This window comes from Acanthisitta chloris, unplaced genomic scaffold, assembly GCF_000695815.1.
Source record: "Acanthisitta chloris isolate BGI_N310 unplaced genomic scaffold, ASM69581v1 scaffold156, whole genome shotgun sequence".
Classification (NCBI taxonomy): Eukaryota; Metazoa; Chordata; class Aves; order Passeriformes; family Acanthisittidae; genus Acanthisitta; species Acanthisitta chloris.
This window is the reverse complement of record NW_008677384.1, coordinates 6,984-23,281: the sequence shown is the minus strand read 5'-3', so window position 1 is coordinate 23,281 and position 16,298 is coordinate 6,984. Positions and strand designations below refer to the sequence as shown.

General features: G+C 40.5%; 1 protein-coding gene across 2 annotated transcripts in view; it reads right to left on the bottom strand.

Annotated features, from left to right (window-relative positions):
* The window catches only part of KATNAL2 (katanin p60 subunit A-like 2), a 22,871-nt gene that overhangs the window by 725 nt on the left and 5,848 nt on the right, over nt 1-16,298 (bottom strand). For both annotated transcript variants that reach the window (XM_009076463.1, XM_009076464.1), the window contains exons 7-13: nt 15,446-15,523; nt 13,366-13,464; nt 12,797-12,860; nt 11,471-11,589; nt 9,356-9,447; nt 7,690-7,800; nt 885-1,047 (exon numbers count right to left, since the gene is read on the bottom strand). In XM_009076463.1, the coding sequence (XP_009074711.1) occupies nt 885-1,047; nt 7,690-7,800; nt 9,356-9,447; nt 11,471-11,589; nt 12,797-12,860; nt 13,366-13,464; nt 15,446-15,523 (726 nt within the window). The remainder of the gene's footprint in view (nt 1-884; nt 1,048-7,689; nt 7,801-9,355; nt 9,448-11,470; nt 11,590-12,796; nt 12,861-13,365; nt 13,465-15,445; nt 15,524-16,298) is intronic.

Genomic DNA, 16,298 nt, shown 5'->3' with positions numbered 1-16,298 from the left:
CTTTTATCATGTGTACCCAACCCTTAGTATTATGTTCCTTGTTCTTCCTTTGACTGCCCACAATACCTCGTAGGAGCAAGGAAAATACTGGGCATTTTCTTTCTAAATACCAATTCTCTATAGGTCAAAGAAAACCTGCCTTTCTGTGTCCATCCTCAGCTTTCCTGTTAATGAAATAAAGATGTTCCAGATTCACATTTAAGAAACAAAAACTGAGCAGTATTGTCTCTGTGAGCAGATGTGAAAAGGGTCAATCTGGGTAAACTAAAATATTTAAGGGCTGAAGCTTTGAGCAACCTGGTCTAGTGTAAGGTGTCCCTGCCCATGGCATGGGATTGGAACTAGATGATCTTTAAGGTCCCCTCCAACCCAAACCATTCTAGGATTTGAGGATTCTATTTCCAAACAACTCAGGATGTGACAAAGGGCTAAATCAAGAAAGCCTGAGAATCTCGTGAACCTCTTCGCTGTCAAATGCTCTCTTCTCCTGCAGCAGTGGAGTGGTGACAAACCTTCCCGACACAATTGACTGTTCATTACCCAGATGAACTGGAAGTGCTCTCAGCTTGGTGAGAACAGTAATAAAATATACTGTTGCTGGACGACTCCCTGTATTTAAGGCCCAACAGAGAGGATCAGAATACACCACCTTGCAAGCAGAGCTGTGTGAAACTGCTGATTGCCATGTGCCTCTGACATGCTCAGCCCCATATCCCACTGGTCTCCCTTTGGCTGGATCCTCAGACTGAGCTGAGGTCCTTCCCCCAGCTCTGTATATCGCAGGTACTGTACATCGAGGTGCTGTCCCAACCTTTGTTTAGAGTTCTGCCCCAGAAATACCTCAAGCGCCAAGCGCACACTGTCCCTGTGGCAGCACTTCCCACCTGGCCCAGCAAGCTGTAGTCCAGATCTGCCCTCAGCTTCACACCTCCATTGTTGCTCAGAGGGGGCAACCAGTGCTGGACCATCACCTTCCGTGCCTCTTTACTTGGGAGGTCAACCAAAATCCTCTTCTCCAGCCGCCGCAGCATGGCAGAATCTAACTCCCTGCAAGCAAAGGAGGAGAGAAATCATCTCACTGTGTCTTATTGTGGAGACGTGGCTGTGAGACCAAGCTCCTTGCTGCAGGGACTGACGTTTTTCAACTCCACCTGTAACTGTGCCAAAAAAAAGAGTTATTCAGTGTACTCCTGTTCAGCATGCCAGCACTACATTGGCTTGTGACACCGAGGTTTAACAATTACAATCAGAAGTTGTAGTTATCTTCCCTGGCTCTGGTACTCATCTGCCGCACATCTCATCAGTAACAACCTCTCCCTTTCTCCCTCTGCTATTAAGGAGACACTACAAATTGTCTGTCTGGGGCACTGTCAGGACTAATTAATTGCTACTTAGTAAGGGATGCTCAGTAGGTATGAAATCCAGACTGAAGGTCTTGGATGTGAGGCCATGCATTACGGCAAAACAAGATGCTGATCTGAGACTGCTCCTGCAATACAAATTATAAGTAATACAGCCACAAAGGAAATTATCCTTATAAAAAGGATCGTGTGAAGGGTGGACAGGTTGGATAAATATGTCAATGGGCCAAAATGATGCTGTCAACATCAACACTGATAAAGATGTTTTGCCTAAAAAAACCCAAAATAAGAAGTTGTTGTACCAATCTTTCACTACTTACCCTATTCAGTCACAGACTCATAATTTCAGTTTAAAATGTTATTCAGTCCTCATACCTGCCAAGAAACTCTCATCTAAGGGAAATCCACTTCAACGTGTCTTGCGCAGACAGAGGAACAGGAGCCCTAAGCACCATTTCCACCCTTGTTGGCTGAGTGGGAGAACCAGCTGTTGGAGCATCGTACCTGCAACCCGTGACTGTAGATACACTTAAATAAACCTACCTTTCCTGATTCCCTGGGTGAAATATTTTCACCAGAAAAGTTAACATTCAAGCAATGAATGGAGTTTCTTGTATGAAACTCCCTTTAATTTACAGGGAGCTCAAAGCCAGCTTAAGATGGATCTGTAGCACATCAAGAGAGCTTATTTCTGTCACCTTTGGTGACTTGTCCTTATTTTTTAATAGCCCATGTTTTCGACTGGCATAACAAATGATAAAGAATCTCAAAAACATGCTCCCAAATCTCCACAGAGGTGCCTGCCAGACCTCAGTACACCTGGCTCTCAGCTCAGTGGGAGCAGAAGTGTTCGTCTCCACAGAAAGGACACCTCACTTTGGGGTACCTTGTTCCATAGGGGTTGAGCAATGAAAGCAAAGATCAGAAAACCAGATCAAAAGGAACCCAAAGGACAACAGGAATTCGCTCAGATCCACCCGAGTACTTTAATCAAAGCCTCAGAATTGAACAGCAGAATTCCTTAATCAACAGCTGTCAGTATATTGATATTATGATTGACATTTTTAGGCTGTTTCAGATGCTGTCCAACATCAGTTGCAATGACTCTTGCACAGGGTTCCACCCAGAACAGACAAAGAACCATGTTAGTCTCCATTCACCTTTCAAATGTATTTTTCAGCTAAACTTCTCAAAATTTCTTTGCTTGTATGGAAATACTTACTCTGGCTGATCAACCCCTTGGCAGTTATTTACCTGTACTAACATCCTCCACGTAAGGAGGGCAAAAGTTCTCCGGGTTTTAGAGGTGCCCACACAGGTACTCTAAAAAGTCCTTGCAGGCAAAGAACAACCACAGCCAGTCTCTGCAAATGCCCTGAAAATCCTCCAAATTACCATAATTTCCAACACTCCTCCTGCTTCAGGTCCCCAGTATATCACAGTTTCATAAGCTCCCTAGCCATGTTCTGTAAATAAGTCCCCAACAGGAGTTGCTTTATTTTTCTCAGGGAAGCTCTGTCTGCCCCACCCCTAGCAGAGTTTAAGGCCAGGTTGGATGGGGCTTGAAGCAACCTGGCCGAGTGGAAGGTGTCCCTGCCCATGGCAGGGGGTTGGATCAAGATGGTCCTAAAAGTCACTTTGCAAATCCATGATTCTGTTTGTTCGGTAAGGTAACCTTATTTATCTTGGCTAAAGAGGAAAATAAATAAATAATATTTTTGTTATCTAAAGTGTTTATGTTGTTTGCTAAATCTACAGGATGTATAAAAACAGGTGACTTTTTGGAGCTCCTCCAGCTTAACATCTTGAGGCATCACAGAATCATAGAATGGTTTGGGTTGGAAGGGACCTTAAAGACCATCTACTTCCAACCCCCTGCCACAGGCAGTGTCACATTCCATCATGCCACAGTAGCCTTTCCAAATTTCAGGGATGTGAAGAAGACAAACATATATTCTCATCTCCAGAAGGGAGACTTCAGCAGTGCTAGAGAAGAACCCAGAAACAGCAACAACGGCTGACTGGTCTGCCTAGAATGATCATCTCCACAGTGCTCCAGAGGAAAAGGCACCAAGAATCAGTAAGCTCCTCTTCCTTCCCACCTGCCATTCCCTGTGCAGACAGCCTGGGCAGAGCCCCCCCCCCAGTCTGAGAGCTTCTTCTCACTCCATGCCTTCTACTAATCCTCTTAGGACTTCCCACACCATCCTCCACTCTCCTTCCTTGCTCTCCCTGAGCATACACATTGTGCACTGCTGAGAACGAAGGAAAGGGCTCATTACGAGGTCATCCCAGATACAATTTGGGTTTCATAGACCACTTCTCCTTGAATCCATCTTGGCCATATGCTCACAGCTCCAACACGACTCTGCTCTGAGAGAAGGGAATAGTCTATCCGCCCACACCAAAATTTCACCCACCCTGATGGTGGGGGGGGAGAGGAATGCAGCACTGCAATGGAAGTTGAATTAAACGTGCTAATATGTTAGGAAACAATCACTGTGTGTTTAAGGATCTCTTTATTCCTTCACTAACGAGGCCTTTATTTTATTTAATTATCTGGCATCATTTCAATAATTTGTCAATAGAAAGTGCCTTGCTAGTGAGTAGCAGAAAGCAGGGCCAGGCAGCAAGCACAGGCTGAAGAAGAAGATCAATAGCTACAGTGCAGCTTAGGACAGCGTAAAGAGCTTTGTTTAGGCTTCTTTTCATTCATCTAAAAGCAGCTTGGTCCTAATTTTTTCCATGATCAATAAATATCCAAATTAAACAAATCTCCTGAAATCCAGCTTTACAACAAATGTTTGCAAGGGCACAGGGTTGTGCTGTGAAGCCACAACCTCGGATGGTAGCACTAGGTGTTTTGACAATTTGTTAGGAAATATTCCTCTAGAGATGAAGTCTGGGTCTTACAGCAGGACTGAAAGTTGCCTAATGCCTATAAAATAACCTGTAAACTTACAGTTGAGATCTTAAAGGGAGTTTAAACTCTGCCGACCTCTCTGGGGCCAGATACTCCCAAATTCAAGGCTGGTAAGCCCCAATAACAATGTAAGATGCTCATGGCTTTCACTATCTTCCCATATCCCCAAAACACCTTTCCAAGCATACGCTCAGCCACATCATAAAGAATTTTCTCTGTGGTAGGCACATTTCTGCCAGACAACCTAGTCAGAACACTCCTGGGTTATTGGATTTGCAATATCCAACCAGCGCACAAGAGAGAAGGTCCAAAAGGAAGTTCTAAGTTCTCAGGTACTAAACTCTCAAAAGCCAGAGCTGGCTTCTTGCTACATCTCAGCTGCCACCCTCATCCCCACACAGGCTGCCAGCTTGCTTTTGGGCAGTTCCCCCAAAACAGAAAACTTGTCATGTTGGATTGACCTTTAAAAAAAGATGGTGTCATCTGGGATGTTTAAAAAAAGCAATTTTGCAGAAATTAGCACTTTGGTATTACAAAATGATCCAAAATCAAACATGTAAACCACTCAAAACTGAATTCTCTAATTTTTGCATGACATCTCAGAAAGAGTTTATCACTTGTGTAAGGCAGAAACCGGGTAACAAGACACATGCATGGATAGTTATCTCATAGGATGATTTAAGAGCCCACAGAATGGTGAAATGCACTGCACAGTTTCTCCTTCTAAAAGGGCAACAATGCTGCAATAACATAAACATTTACAGTATATTATTAACAAACCATAACTCTATTTTTCAATGGATTATTAATATATTAATTCTCTTTCAAATGTAACTGTTCACACAAACAGTAGTTATTTCTTTTTCAGCATTTTCTTACACAACTGGAACATAATTAAATCAAATTCCACTAAATTCCTTTCCTGTAGACACTGTAACACAAAATGGTGTGGATTTTGTACTGATTTAAATTCATGAGTTTGTCCAAGGCATAAATCCACCAAACCAACACACAGACTCTGCTATTATGGCTGTAAAAGCCAGTGATAGCTCTGTGCTCACACTGTTGGACAGCATAGGAACCAGCCTAACTTGTACATCTAATTTGTATGTAAATTTTAGCCATTCTAGTTAAAGAGCCTGGAAGCCCTGGGCAAGCCATAGAGAGAGGCAGATGAAAGTCTCTGAATATGTTGCCACTTTGGCACTTGAATTCCAGCTAGTGAGATGCCTGCCTGGTGGCTCTGGAAGCATCCTTCCTTGACTGTAAGGGAAACATTGGGTTTTGCATTAGGAAGGAAAATGTAGAGGGAAATATGGGCTTGTAGGATGAGGTGGACTGGATCTGTTCCCACAAGGGAGAAAAACTCCAGCCTTTCTGTCAGAGAAGAACAGTGTAATTCTCAAGGGAGTTTTTAGGTATTTATTTTGATTTATCTGATTTTAATGAGGTGCACTGAAGGGTAACACTGCTTGGTTTTATGCAGTAAGTGTGCCTCTATGCCTGAGTCAGAAGGCCACTCCCCTTAGGTTTTCTTATATTCAGAAGAGAGAAATACTTTGGATTACTCTCATGGTTCCTAGACTAGGCCCCTGCTTTGATTTTCAGCGTCACAGAATGGCTGAGGTTGGAAGGCAAGACACTAAGTTCATAAAAGATGACAGACTGAGATAAAACACCCCTTTGCTCATCTTGCAGGAAGTACTGTGTGGCAGAGCTGCCCATGGAGCCACGCTTATATTCAGAAGAGAGAAATACTTTGGATTACTCTCATGGTTCCTAGACTAGGCCCCTGCTTTGATTTTCAGCGTCACAGAATGGCTGAGGTTGGAAGGCAAGACACTAAGTTCATAAAAGATGACAGACTGAGATAAAACACCCCTTTGCTCATCTTGCAGGAAGTACTGTGTGGCAGAGCTGCCCATGGAGCCACGGAGACTTGGGGACGCCTCCTGCTTCACAGCCTCCTGCTTCTCTGAAGGACTCAGACTTGTCAGCACTAACGTGTTTAGAAAAGGGCCGGGCTTACAGGACATGGGACTGATTGCAAATGTTACCTTTGAGCCTCAATTCTGAGGCACCAACAACACTTCTGTTGTTTAATTCTCTTTGCCTGTTCCCCTGACCTTTCAGCCAGGCCTGCCAAAAAGGGGATCAGCTGAGGAGGGGAATAAAGCATTGTCACAGACTTTGTGAGAGAACATCAGGTGGTGTGTCACAACCAAGAAGTGCATTTGCATGTCACATAAAATCAAATATGCACTAGGAGTTGAGGCATTTTTATAAGTGCAAGCAGGCAGCTACAGATAAACACCCCATGTTACTCAGATCTGGATACTCCCAACAGCCTGCTGATCACAGCCCAGAGTCTTCCAGTCATTCAGAGAGGCTTTTCCAACATGCCTCCCTAAGGCAACCTCATAAAAAATCAGCCAGAAATCACTGAACATGAAACATAATCCAGGAATGGAGCCTGTAGTTTGTGGGTGCAGAGCCCTCTCTGGCTTCCAGCTGTTTTTGGGTGCCACACCAATGTGCCTTAATGTCAAATTTCAAGTATTGCCACTTGAAATGCTGCTCATCTGCTCACACAAGGTCATTCCTGGGAGCATCTCCCATTGGACTCCACCAAATGTTTCCTAGATCAGGGTTTGAAGCTCCCTGGAAACAGGACTGCTGTCTTCTCCTTTTTGGACTGCTAGCTTGTACTCCTCTAGATGTGAGAGTGGAATAGGACCACTTAGCTCTCTGTGCCTTTAGGGACATGTGTAAAAGGAAAAACCTCAGCGCTATGAGGATCAGCGACTGCAAAACATCAGCCATACTGGCCACTCCTGAGCACCCACAGTTGTTACAAATGTTACCTCCCTCCCTCATGGTCTGCTGTCTGCCTTGTTCCCAATACATGTCCTGCTCAGTTTGAGAACTAATGTGATGACATGCCCTAGTTCCAATCTGAAATTGTTTATTCTTCTATACTGTATTATGTTAAAGAAACTGAAGAATTGTGTCCCTCAACTTTTCAAAATCATGTTTGATACCAATAAAATCCAACGTTCCTATTTATGGAGTATCCTTCTAAGTACTAGATGTTTTAAGCACCTTACAGTTCCAGGCTGAAACCCTTCTTAGCTTAAACATAGTAAATAACTTGCCTATAAAGTCAAACACTCCATTTTAAATATTAGCAGCTGGTAGGACCAGCATATGTTGACTTTATTATGGATTATTCTCATGTGACACAAATAGCAAGAATTGTAGAGTTTAAAAGTAAAAGCTCCAAATTAATCTTTAAATGCTTTAACCAAATATCAAGGCTTTTTCTGCAAAAGTCTAAATAAAATCTTTATCTGTGCTTAGAAGCTCATGAAAATTTATTCAAAATGTACTCTCCGGATCTCTTACCATGGCAGATTGGAAGCTGCTAAAACAAATACAAGATCATCAGATCGGGCCAAGCCATCCATCTGCACCAGTAATTCTGTTTTCATCCGCCGACTTCCTTCATGTTCACCACTACCAAGATTCAGAGAAATATTATTTGCTCAGTGCATTAAAGTAATCATCTTTATTTATACAGTGTCATTCACAGCAACTGAGCCCTTGTCACACTTTTGCCCCAGTTCAAAGCATGATTAAGCTCCATTAGCTAACATCTAAGCATTAAAATCAAGCTTTTTAATGATTACTTAAATAGACTCTTTTCAGTGCATTAAAGTGAGAGGAATTCACTATTACTGAATCCAAACAAAATATTTATTTTTATTTTTTTCTTCACATTAATCTCCATGCAATGCTGACATTCATTGGAAAACTTGGAAAACAGCCAAGGCTTTGATTAATTGATTGACTCATCTATATAAGGGAATTTTTACAGCATGATAGTTGCCATTAAATAACTAACACTCCTTCCTAGTCAGGGTGACTTACTGGCATTTTTCTGAGAGTGAATGTTACTTGGCCACAAGAAGTTACACCTACTCCTGAATTCAACATTTTGCAAAATGTTCTATCAAAACCAAATGAAAAAACATGCTGTACTGACACGAATTTAAAAATGGGGCAGAGACCACACAGAAAGGATCCTTCTTCAGTAAAGGAGAACTTAAGCAAGTGCTAAGAATTCTGGCTCAGATCCAGTTAACCAATTTTGCAGGAAACCAGTCCGGGCTCTTGGTTCCAGATGTGGAGCTCTTGGAAACTCCTGGATCAAGCCCAGGGAAAACATCAGGTAAAAGTTCAGGTGTAATGGCTTATTTCTGAAAAGGCATCCACACATCAGTATCAAGCCGGTATTTAATAAGGATATGTAAAAATAAGTACATCATCTAGGATGAAAATCCTTATTAAAGTATATAATCCTGTGATGTTAATGAGAGCTTTTGAAAGTATATCTGAAGGTAAAATTTGGCTCATAATTTGTATCTATTAACTGAGAATGACTACAAGTAGTATCTTTACAATAGGGAATATTCTATTTATAAATAGTAAGCTTATAGTATAAACAAATAATATAAATAAAGTGAGTATATAATTCACTGTACATAAAACCCACTGTAATGAGTTTCCTAATGGTTATAACAATATTTTTATATTTCCCCTGCTTCTTCCCCATCTCTAACCTTTCCAATCTGTTTTTAGCTGTAAACTGTCAACACCTTGGATGAAAATAACAACATCCTCCCATTCCTGCAACTGGAAGTCCTGACAATGCCACCAAAGTCCATCCCATTAATGAAAATGTCATTCCACTGTGTACACTCCTCCGCATTACTCTGCTATGCCTAAGCATGTTTGAAGCAACAGAAAATCAGCTGCTTCTTACTCATCTCTAACAAGTCACCTGTTGTTACCCCACCACTGCCTTTATTTCCACTTCAAATCCTTTATTTCAAAGTACAGCACCACTGGTTATACACTTTCACAGTTCCTTCCATGTCACAGTCCTTGCTGGCCCCATAGTCGCTTGCTAACCCTCACACAACCTGTCTTTTACTCTTGCTTCTCTTCTCTGACTGAAACAACTACTACACCTCTCTCTTTAAATCCCCAAAGTTGTTTCAACAGTTACCCAGAAGCAGTGCCTCTTTGACTCATAACTGACTCCAGCTCATCCAAGAAAATTGTGGAAGGAGCATGGTACCGGGCGAGCTCAAATAACACCTGTTCAGAGAGAAGAGTAAATGTGAAACAAAAGATAAAACTAACACAAAAAGGCATTAGGGGCCACTGGCATGGAAGATAAATAACAAGACCCACATTCCAAGGCATATCTGCTGGGCAAAAGCTCTGGGTAGGCTGAGGGTCCCCGAATCCTCTCAGATTCTGAGAGGTTTGTAAAGGAGATATAAAGAACACAGCCTTGTAATCCTGTCTTTATGTGTAAATCTTTCTGGCTAAATCCTATCAGAGTACCCTGCAAATAATGGGATAGAAGAAAATGATCCATCAGAGGATTCTGGGAACTCCTAAATTGTTATCAGAGATTAAACATCTGCCTTTTGTTGTTGCTCCATTTGTAGTTTTTTTTAAATAAGGATTTGAGGAAAAAGAATTACAAGTCAGCTGAACCATAATGAAAGAAAATGGACTGATTCTCTTGATGAGAATAAAGTAGTTATTTTGGGGTTTTTTTCCCTGATGAAAACAAACATAAACTGCTTGAACAATCAAGATTAAAAATGGAATGTTAAACTGACACAAAATATGTGGATCTACCCTTTGGAAAAAGAAGTTTGCTCTATTTTTCTGTAAACACAGAGAGGCCTATATCAGCAGTGAAAACACACTTAGTTCTTCTAGAGTAAATTGTTCTTTGAGTTTTTAGATAAATATCGCTAACAATATATATTAATTGAGCACTTTTTAATCTGAACACCTAAAAATATTTTAAATATATTATTTTCAACACTTTGAATATGAAATACAGGGTTTAAATTATTTTCCCAGAATCACAAGAAGACTATGACCACTCTACAATTTTACTACAAATCTAAAATATAAAATCACAGAACTAGAGTGCAGAACTGAGAAAAACAGGATGAGTGAACATGCCTCCAAATGACCACAAAACCCACATACACTTACCACAACTTCAGAAAACTCCTGCAGCAGCCTTGTGTGGTTTTAGTGTGAATTAAATTCCCTAAATACTTCCCTTAGAGCTCTACTAATCCACAATCTTTATTTCATTTTTTGATTCTGCCAAAAACTCAACTAAGGGGAAAATGTCACAAATTCAGTATCATTGCAAATGCTGCAGCATGTTCACTAAACCTTTTTGGACCATGGTGTCAAAAAACAGACTGTCCCATCCCTACTCCTGCCAGAAGGGAAAATTTCTGGAAGCTACTGAGGTGTCAAGAGGATCAGTAACAGAGGAGGGGAATGTCAGAAGAAAAATGTTCCATTTCAAAGGAGAAGGGAGGCATGAAGAATAATTGAGCTGTAGATACTGCCTACATTTCAAGAGAGATTAACAATGCCTGGAATGCCATTTGCAGAGTGCAATTTGTTATGGTTACTCATTTCCAAGAGCTCTGCATCTATCCAAAGTGTAGCCTAAGAGATGAGGCTAACAGGAGGCTAAGGGCTTGTGGATTTCTTACACGGAAATGGTAGACATCTCAGGTACAAATTATTTGCACCACAGCTGAGCCATGCATGCTACTTGCTAATCAATATGCAAACATACATTTACTATCAAACTACCTTCCTTAAAACATTACATCTGTGTTTGACTGTAAGGTCTTTGTGACAAGGGAATTCTTCGCCAATTTTGCGCCATTAAGATTAAGAATAGTAAGGAATTTGTGAATCTGAATAACATTTTCTAGGAAGCCTAGGAGGCACCCCTTGTAAAAAAGATGTGAAGTGCTGTGAAGGGTCACAAAGCAAACACCGCTTTAGTTTGGAACTCGGCTTGTCTGTCTCTTCTTCAGTGAGTCAAGGATCTTTACTGCCTTCAGAACATCTGCTTCATCTTACATTACAGAACTAAAATTCCACAGCAAGAATCCATTATCAGACTTCTGCTGAAGTGATGTTATTCCCATTTTAAGAACTAGGTAGGAACAAAATCATGTTTTGGCTAGGTCAGGAAATCTGCTTTCCAGTACTGTGTTCAACAGTTCTTTAAGGGAACCTGATGTTAGTAAATTGTAATGAATGAGAGAATAATTCTTACCCGGACAAGTTTTTCTGAATCACCCCTCCATTTGCTGACAATAGTGGATGCTGATATGTTGAAAAACGTTGTGCTGCATTCTGTGGCAACTGCCTTAGCAAGCAAAGTTTTTCCAGTACCTACAAACAAGTGTTCAAGAAATTCACTCTCTAAAGGAATACAAAACAAATGTTTGAATAATTCCTCTCATTCTACTACCAGTGAGGTAAAATTGGTAGAAAGTCATAGAATGGTTTGTGCTGAAAGAGACCTTTTAAGACCATCGAGTTCAACCCCCTGCCATGAGTAGGCACATCTTCCACTACACTGGGTTGCTCCAAGCCCCATCCAACGTGGCCTTGAACACGTTCAGGGATGGGGCAGCCATAGCTTCTCTGGGCAACCTGGAGCAACCTCACCAATCTCACTGTAAAACATTTCTTCCTTTTGTCTAGTCTGAATCTCCCCTCTTTTAGTTTAAAACCATCACCTCTTGTCTGATCACTGCAGGCCCTGCTATAAACTCTGTCCCAGTCATTCTTATAAGCCACCTTTAAGTACTGAAAGACTACAACTAGACCTCCACAGAGCCTTCTCTTCTCCAGGCTGAACACCCCTAGCTCTCTCAGCCTGTCTCCAGAGCAGAGCTGCTCCAGGCCTCAGAGAATTTTGTGGCCTTTCCAGGACTGTCTGGTGAAACTCAGAAAATACAGCACCGCAAATGCATTCCCCAAATTCTGAAGTAGTACATGATGAAACAGTCACATGCCTTCTGTGGCAAGTATATCTAAACATTCACAGGAACAAATGGAGTTTAATGCAGTGACAGCCTTTGCAGCCTGACTCAGGTGGTTCTTGTGCCCTCTGTCCTCTTCCAGCCACACTCAAGGTGGTAGTGCTTGTGTAAAACTGGAGCAGATGGAGCAGGGAATTTGTGCTAACAAGAAAAACACCCAGCTAGCACAGCAGAGGGAATAGCTTCCACCCCACTCCCAAAACAACCCGTAAAAGCAGAAGAAATTAAGAACATTTCCCCTAAGCAGGCAACTCCATGCCAGATTTATTCACATATTATAGCATCAGGTCATGCCAACTTGATTAATATGGTCCAAGGTGAGTTAAAACAAATACATGAGTTTTCACTCCTCTGAACTGTTAGTATAAGTACTTTTTCTGGAAGATTCAGGCGTAAAAATAGTCAAGGCTCACAAGACTGGATAGGTTTGAGTGTCAGAGATGGACAAAATCATCCAACATTCTCTTCTTTTAATTCACATTACAGAACAGGTTCTTTTTAACATATTTGATCTAATTAGCATCAATAATATGGTATAAAGCTCTCCATACCTGGTGGTCCATATAGCAATAATCCTTTCCAAGGGGACAGAATGCCAGTAAACAGCTGTGGGTACTGTGGAAACAGGAAAGTAATTCAGGGATCAGAAACGTAATGGAATGCAAGGGACTGTAGCCCCTGCCTCCACTGCTCCGAACACATTCAGGAAACACAAGGAATTTGCAGAAAGTAGAATAAAACCCCTCCAAAACAACATACGATCTGAGTACTGAGAAAAGTACTGTATGTACTATTTGAAATCTGTTTAAAATTATTTTTTCAAATGCAATTAATTTGATATTCTCTTCTATAAATAATTTTTCATTGAATTAATATACGCCAAATCCAGGATTTCTTACATTGCCAACGGTGCCAAAGAATAGGACCTAACACAATTCTAATACTGAAAGGTCTTTTTCCCTATAGGAGAATGCAAATGCCATTTCAGATGCAAGAGGAACAGGAATATTTCTAACATGACCTGCCTGCAGAAGCACAGAAATCTAAAACACCACTGTAATTACAAAGAAAATGCCAATGAGCCCAACACTGGTCTTCTCAAAACTATTTAGCACCTTACCTTTATGGGATAAACAACTGCTTCCTTGACTAGCCTTTTAGCTGCATCCAGTCCTATAATATCATTCCACTTCACGTTTGGCTTATGGAGATAAATGTCCTGCAACATACATCACATCTTGTTAGCAAAACTTCTTCTGCACTGGGATAATGACCTCTGGCAAAGTAAAAGGATCAACTCAGTGATAAATAAGAGTGCTGTTAAGTGATACAAGCTGTATTATTTAACCCTACGTACCAGTGACCTCCCCAGAGGAAAGCATATGCAGCAATCATTTCCCTCAAGCTTCCCCTCCAGCCTTGTTTTCCTAAGAGCATATCCACTGCCAAATGTATAGGCTGACCAGATCGTTCTCGGATCTGTTTTCTGTTAGTTGGTTTTAGCAGCTAAATAACTAACATATGAGGAGCTGTCATGATAGGAAGGTTCACCAAACCTAATATTTTGCCTCTGGTGCTGGCAAGCACTGGATGTTTGAAAAAAAGAAGTATAAGCAATAATAGTGACATGTCGGGTCATATTTACATCCACCAAAATCTGCAACCAAAGAACTTCCATAATTCAAATTACATATTAGTCTTCGAGTTCAAACACATTTTGATATTCATTATTCAGTGAATTTGTCTTTCCTCTTTTTACAGTGTGTTTATTCTGTAGTCATGAGTTCCACTGTTCAGTCATGTGCAATGTGAAAATACTTCTGTTTTTGTAAACTTGATGCTCAGTAACTTTATGGCTGCACTTATTACTTTTAAGTAACAGTGAAAAACTGCTATTTACTCCATGCAATGCAAGATTTTATATGTTGCAAGAAAAGCTGTAAGAAACTCTGCAACAGGAGGAAAATTTTCCCCTAAGCATCTATCAAAAGATAGTCGGTAATTAGTCTGTGCCCTGCAGCACTTACTAAATTAATTTCATTTAATTCATCAAACTTTCCAAATCTTCTATGAATCTTTCCATTTGCCTTAGTAATATTTTGTGGATTCGCATTCCAGAGGTTAACTGTTCTATAAAAATTGTCATATCCTCAATACAAATACTTGGGATAAATTCTGCTCTCAAATAAAAACAGTCTCCATAGACTGAAGAAAAATTATGTGCTTGTATCCAAGGGGAAAAGTTGATTTAATGCAATTAAAAAAAATTATTTATATAGAGTAGATTAAACTTTCCATTTCTATTAACAGCGAATTAAGATGAATCAGATTTCTGATACTAAGTAGAGACTTCCATAACTGTTTCCAAATTAAATTAGATTGTGCTGTGAAATAGATACCACATGCTATTTATTTTTATCGATTTACAAAGTGTCAATTACCGCGGCAACTAGGAACATACCATAACAAAACGCAATTCAGAAAACCTATCATAATGAAGGGAAAGCAACCCTATTGCTCTTTTGCTAATGTTGCAGCAAGAACAACACTATTTTAAAGGTTTACCATAAATTAAAGATCAGATAAGAATTTAAATGAATGAGAATTTTCTTACTTTAAGGCTGAAAATTTGATAAGACTTCAGTTCTACTAAACTTCAAATGCAAAACTTTCAGACCAAGAATTTGGGCCATACACAGCTATAAAAAAATCAGTCAGAGAAAGCCTTCCAGGCTTTTTAAACAGTTGCTTACAATAATGTGGGAGCAACAGCTGATACCATGTCATAGATGTTTAGATCCAGAAAGAGTCACAACACTACCAAACACTGTGACACTATGAAGCCTTTTGGATGAGTGCCTCATCCAAAGGTAATGCAGTCAAAGTACATACCTGCTTTGTAATCACTGAACCCCAGCAGTCCAGGGACTATCTGCTAGACAGCACCTCAACCCATGAGGAAAATGAAATGGTGTTGACTATTAGAAAGGAATGGTCTTAATTACCTCCTCTCATTGTGTATGAGAAAGAAACATTACTACATGTGAAGAAATTACTTGTTGGGAGTAGCATGAGAAGAAAAATAGCTTATGCATTCAAGAATAAGCACTACCAGTGGCAGCAAAAAGAAACAAACTGCATTCTCGGATGACAAATATATCCAAGATCTCTACATAACCAACATGGAGATATGATCTTACTTTGCTTACAGCCATTGCAAGTTCTCTCATCTCACCAGTCATGCCAATAAAAGCACTAAGGGGTTTCAATAATCGTTCCTAAAAATCAAAAACATAAGTTCTTGTCAGACTTAAAGTATTTTTAGACATGAACTATGAAATAGTTTCAAAAATGCTGATACATTGTAGTAATATCAACATTTAAAGCTGTAGAAATATGGATAATAATAGAGATTTTTAAGTAAGCCATATTTGCAATAAGTCATCTTTTCCTCTGACAGAGCCTAATCCCAAACTTCCATTAAAAGGAGCAGCGCTCTTACTGCACCGTGCTGGTTTCAGCTGGGGTGAAGTTAATTTTTCTTCTAAGTAGCTGGTAGAGTGCGATGTTTGGATTCAGAGTGAGAATAGTATTGAGAGCACACTGATGTTTTGGTTTCTGCTAAGCTGTGGTTATCTTGAATTAGGGACATTTTCTTTCATAGAATCATCAACTGGGGAGACCTCAAAGATCATCAAGTCCAACTCTATTGTTGTTACTAGACTATGGCACTAATTGCCACATCCAGTCTCATCTTGAAAACCTCCAGGGATGGTGAATCCACCACCTCCCTGGGCAGCACATTCCAATGCCTGACAACTCTCTCTGGAAAAAATCTCTTCCTAATATCCAACCTAAACCTCCCCTGGCAGAGCTTGAGTCTGCACCCTCTTGTCCTACTGCTAGTTGCCTGGGAGAGGAGACCAACCCCCACCTGACTCCAACCTCCTTTCAGCTGTTTCCCAGGGTACACTTTGAGTCAGACTTTTGAGCAGACCAAAGTCTGTTCTTTGAAAGTCCAGGGTAGTTTTATTGATGGATCTGAGTATCGGA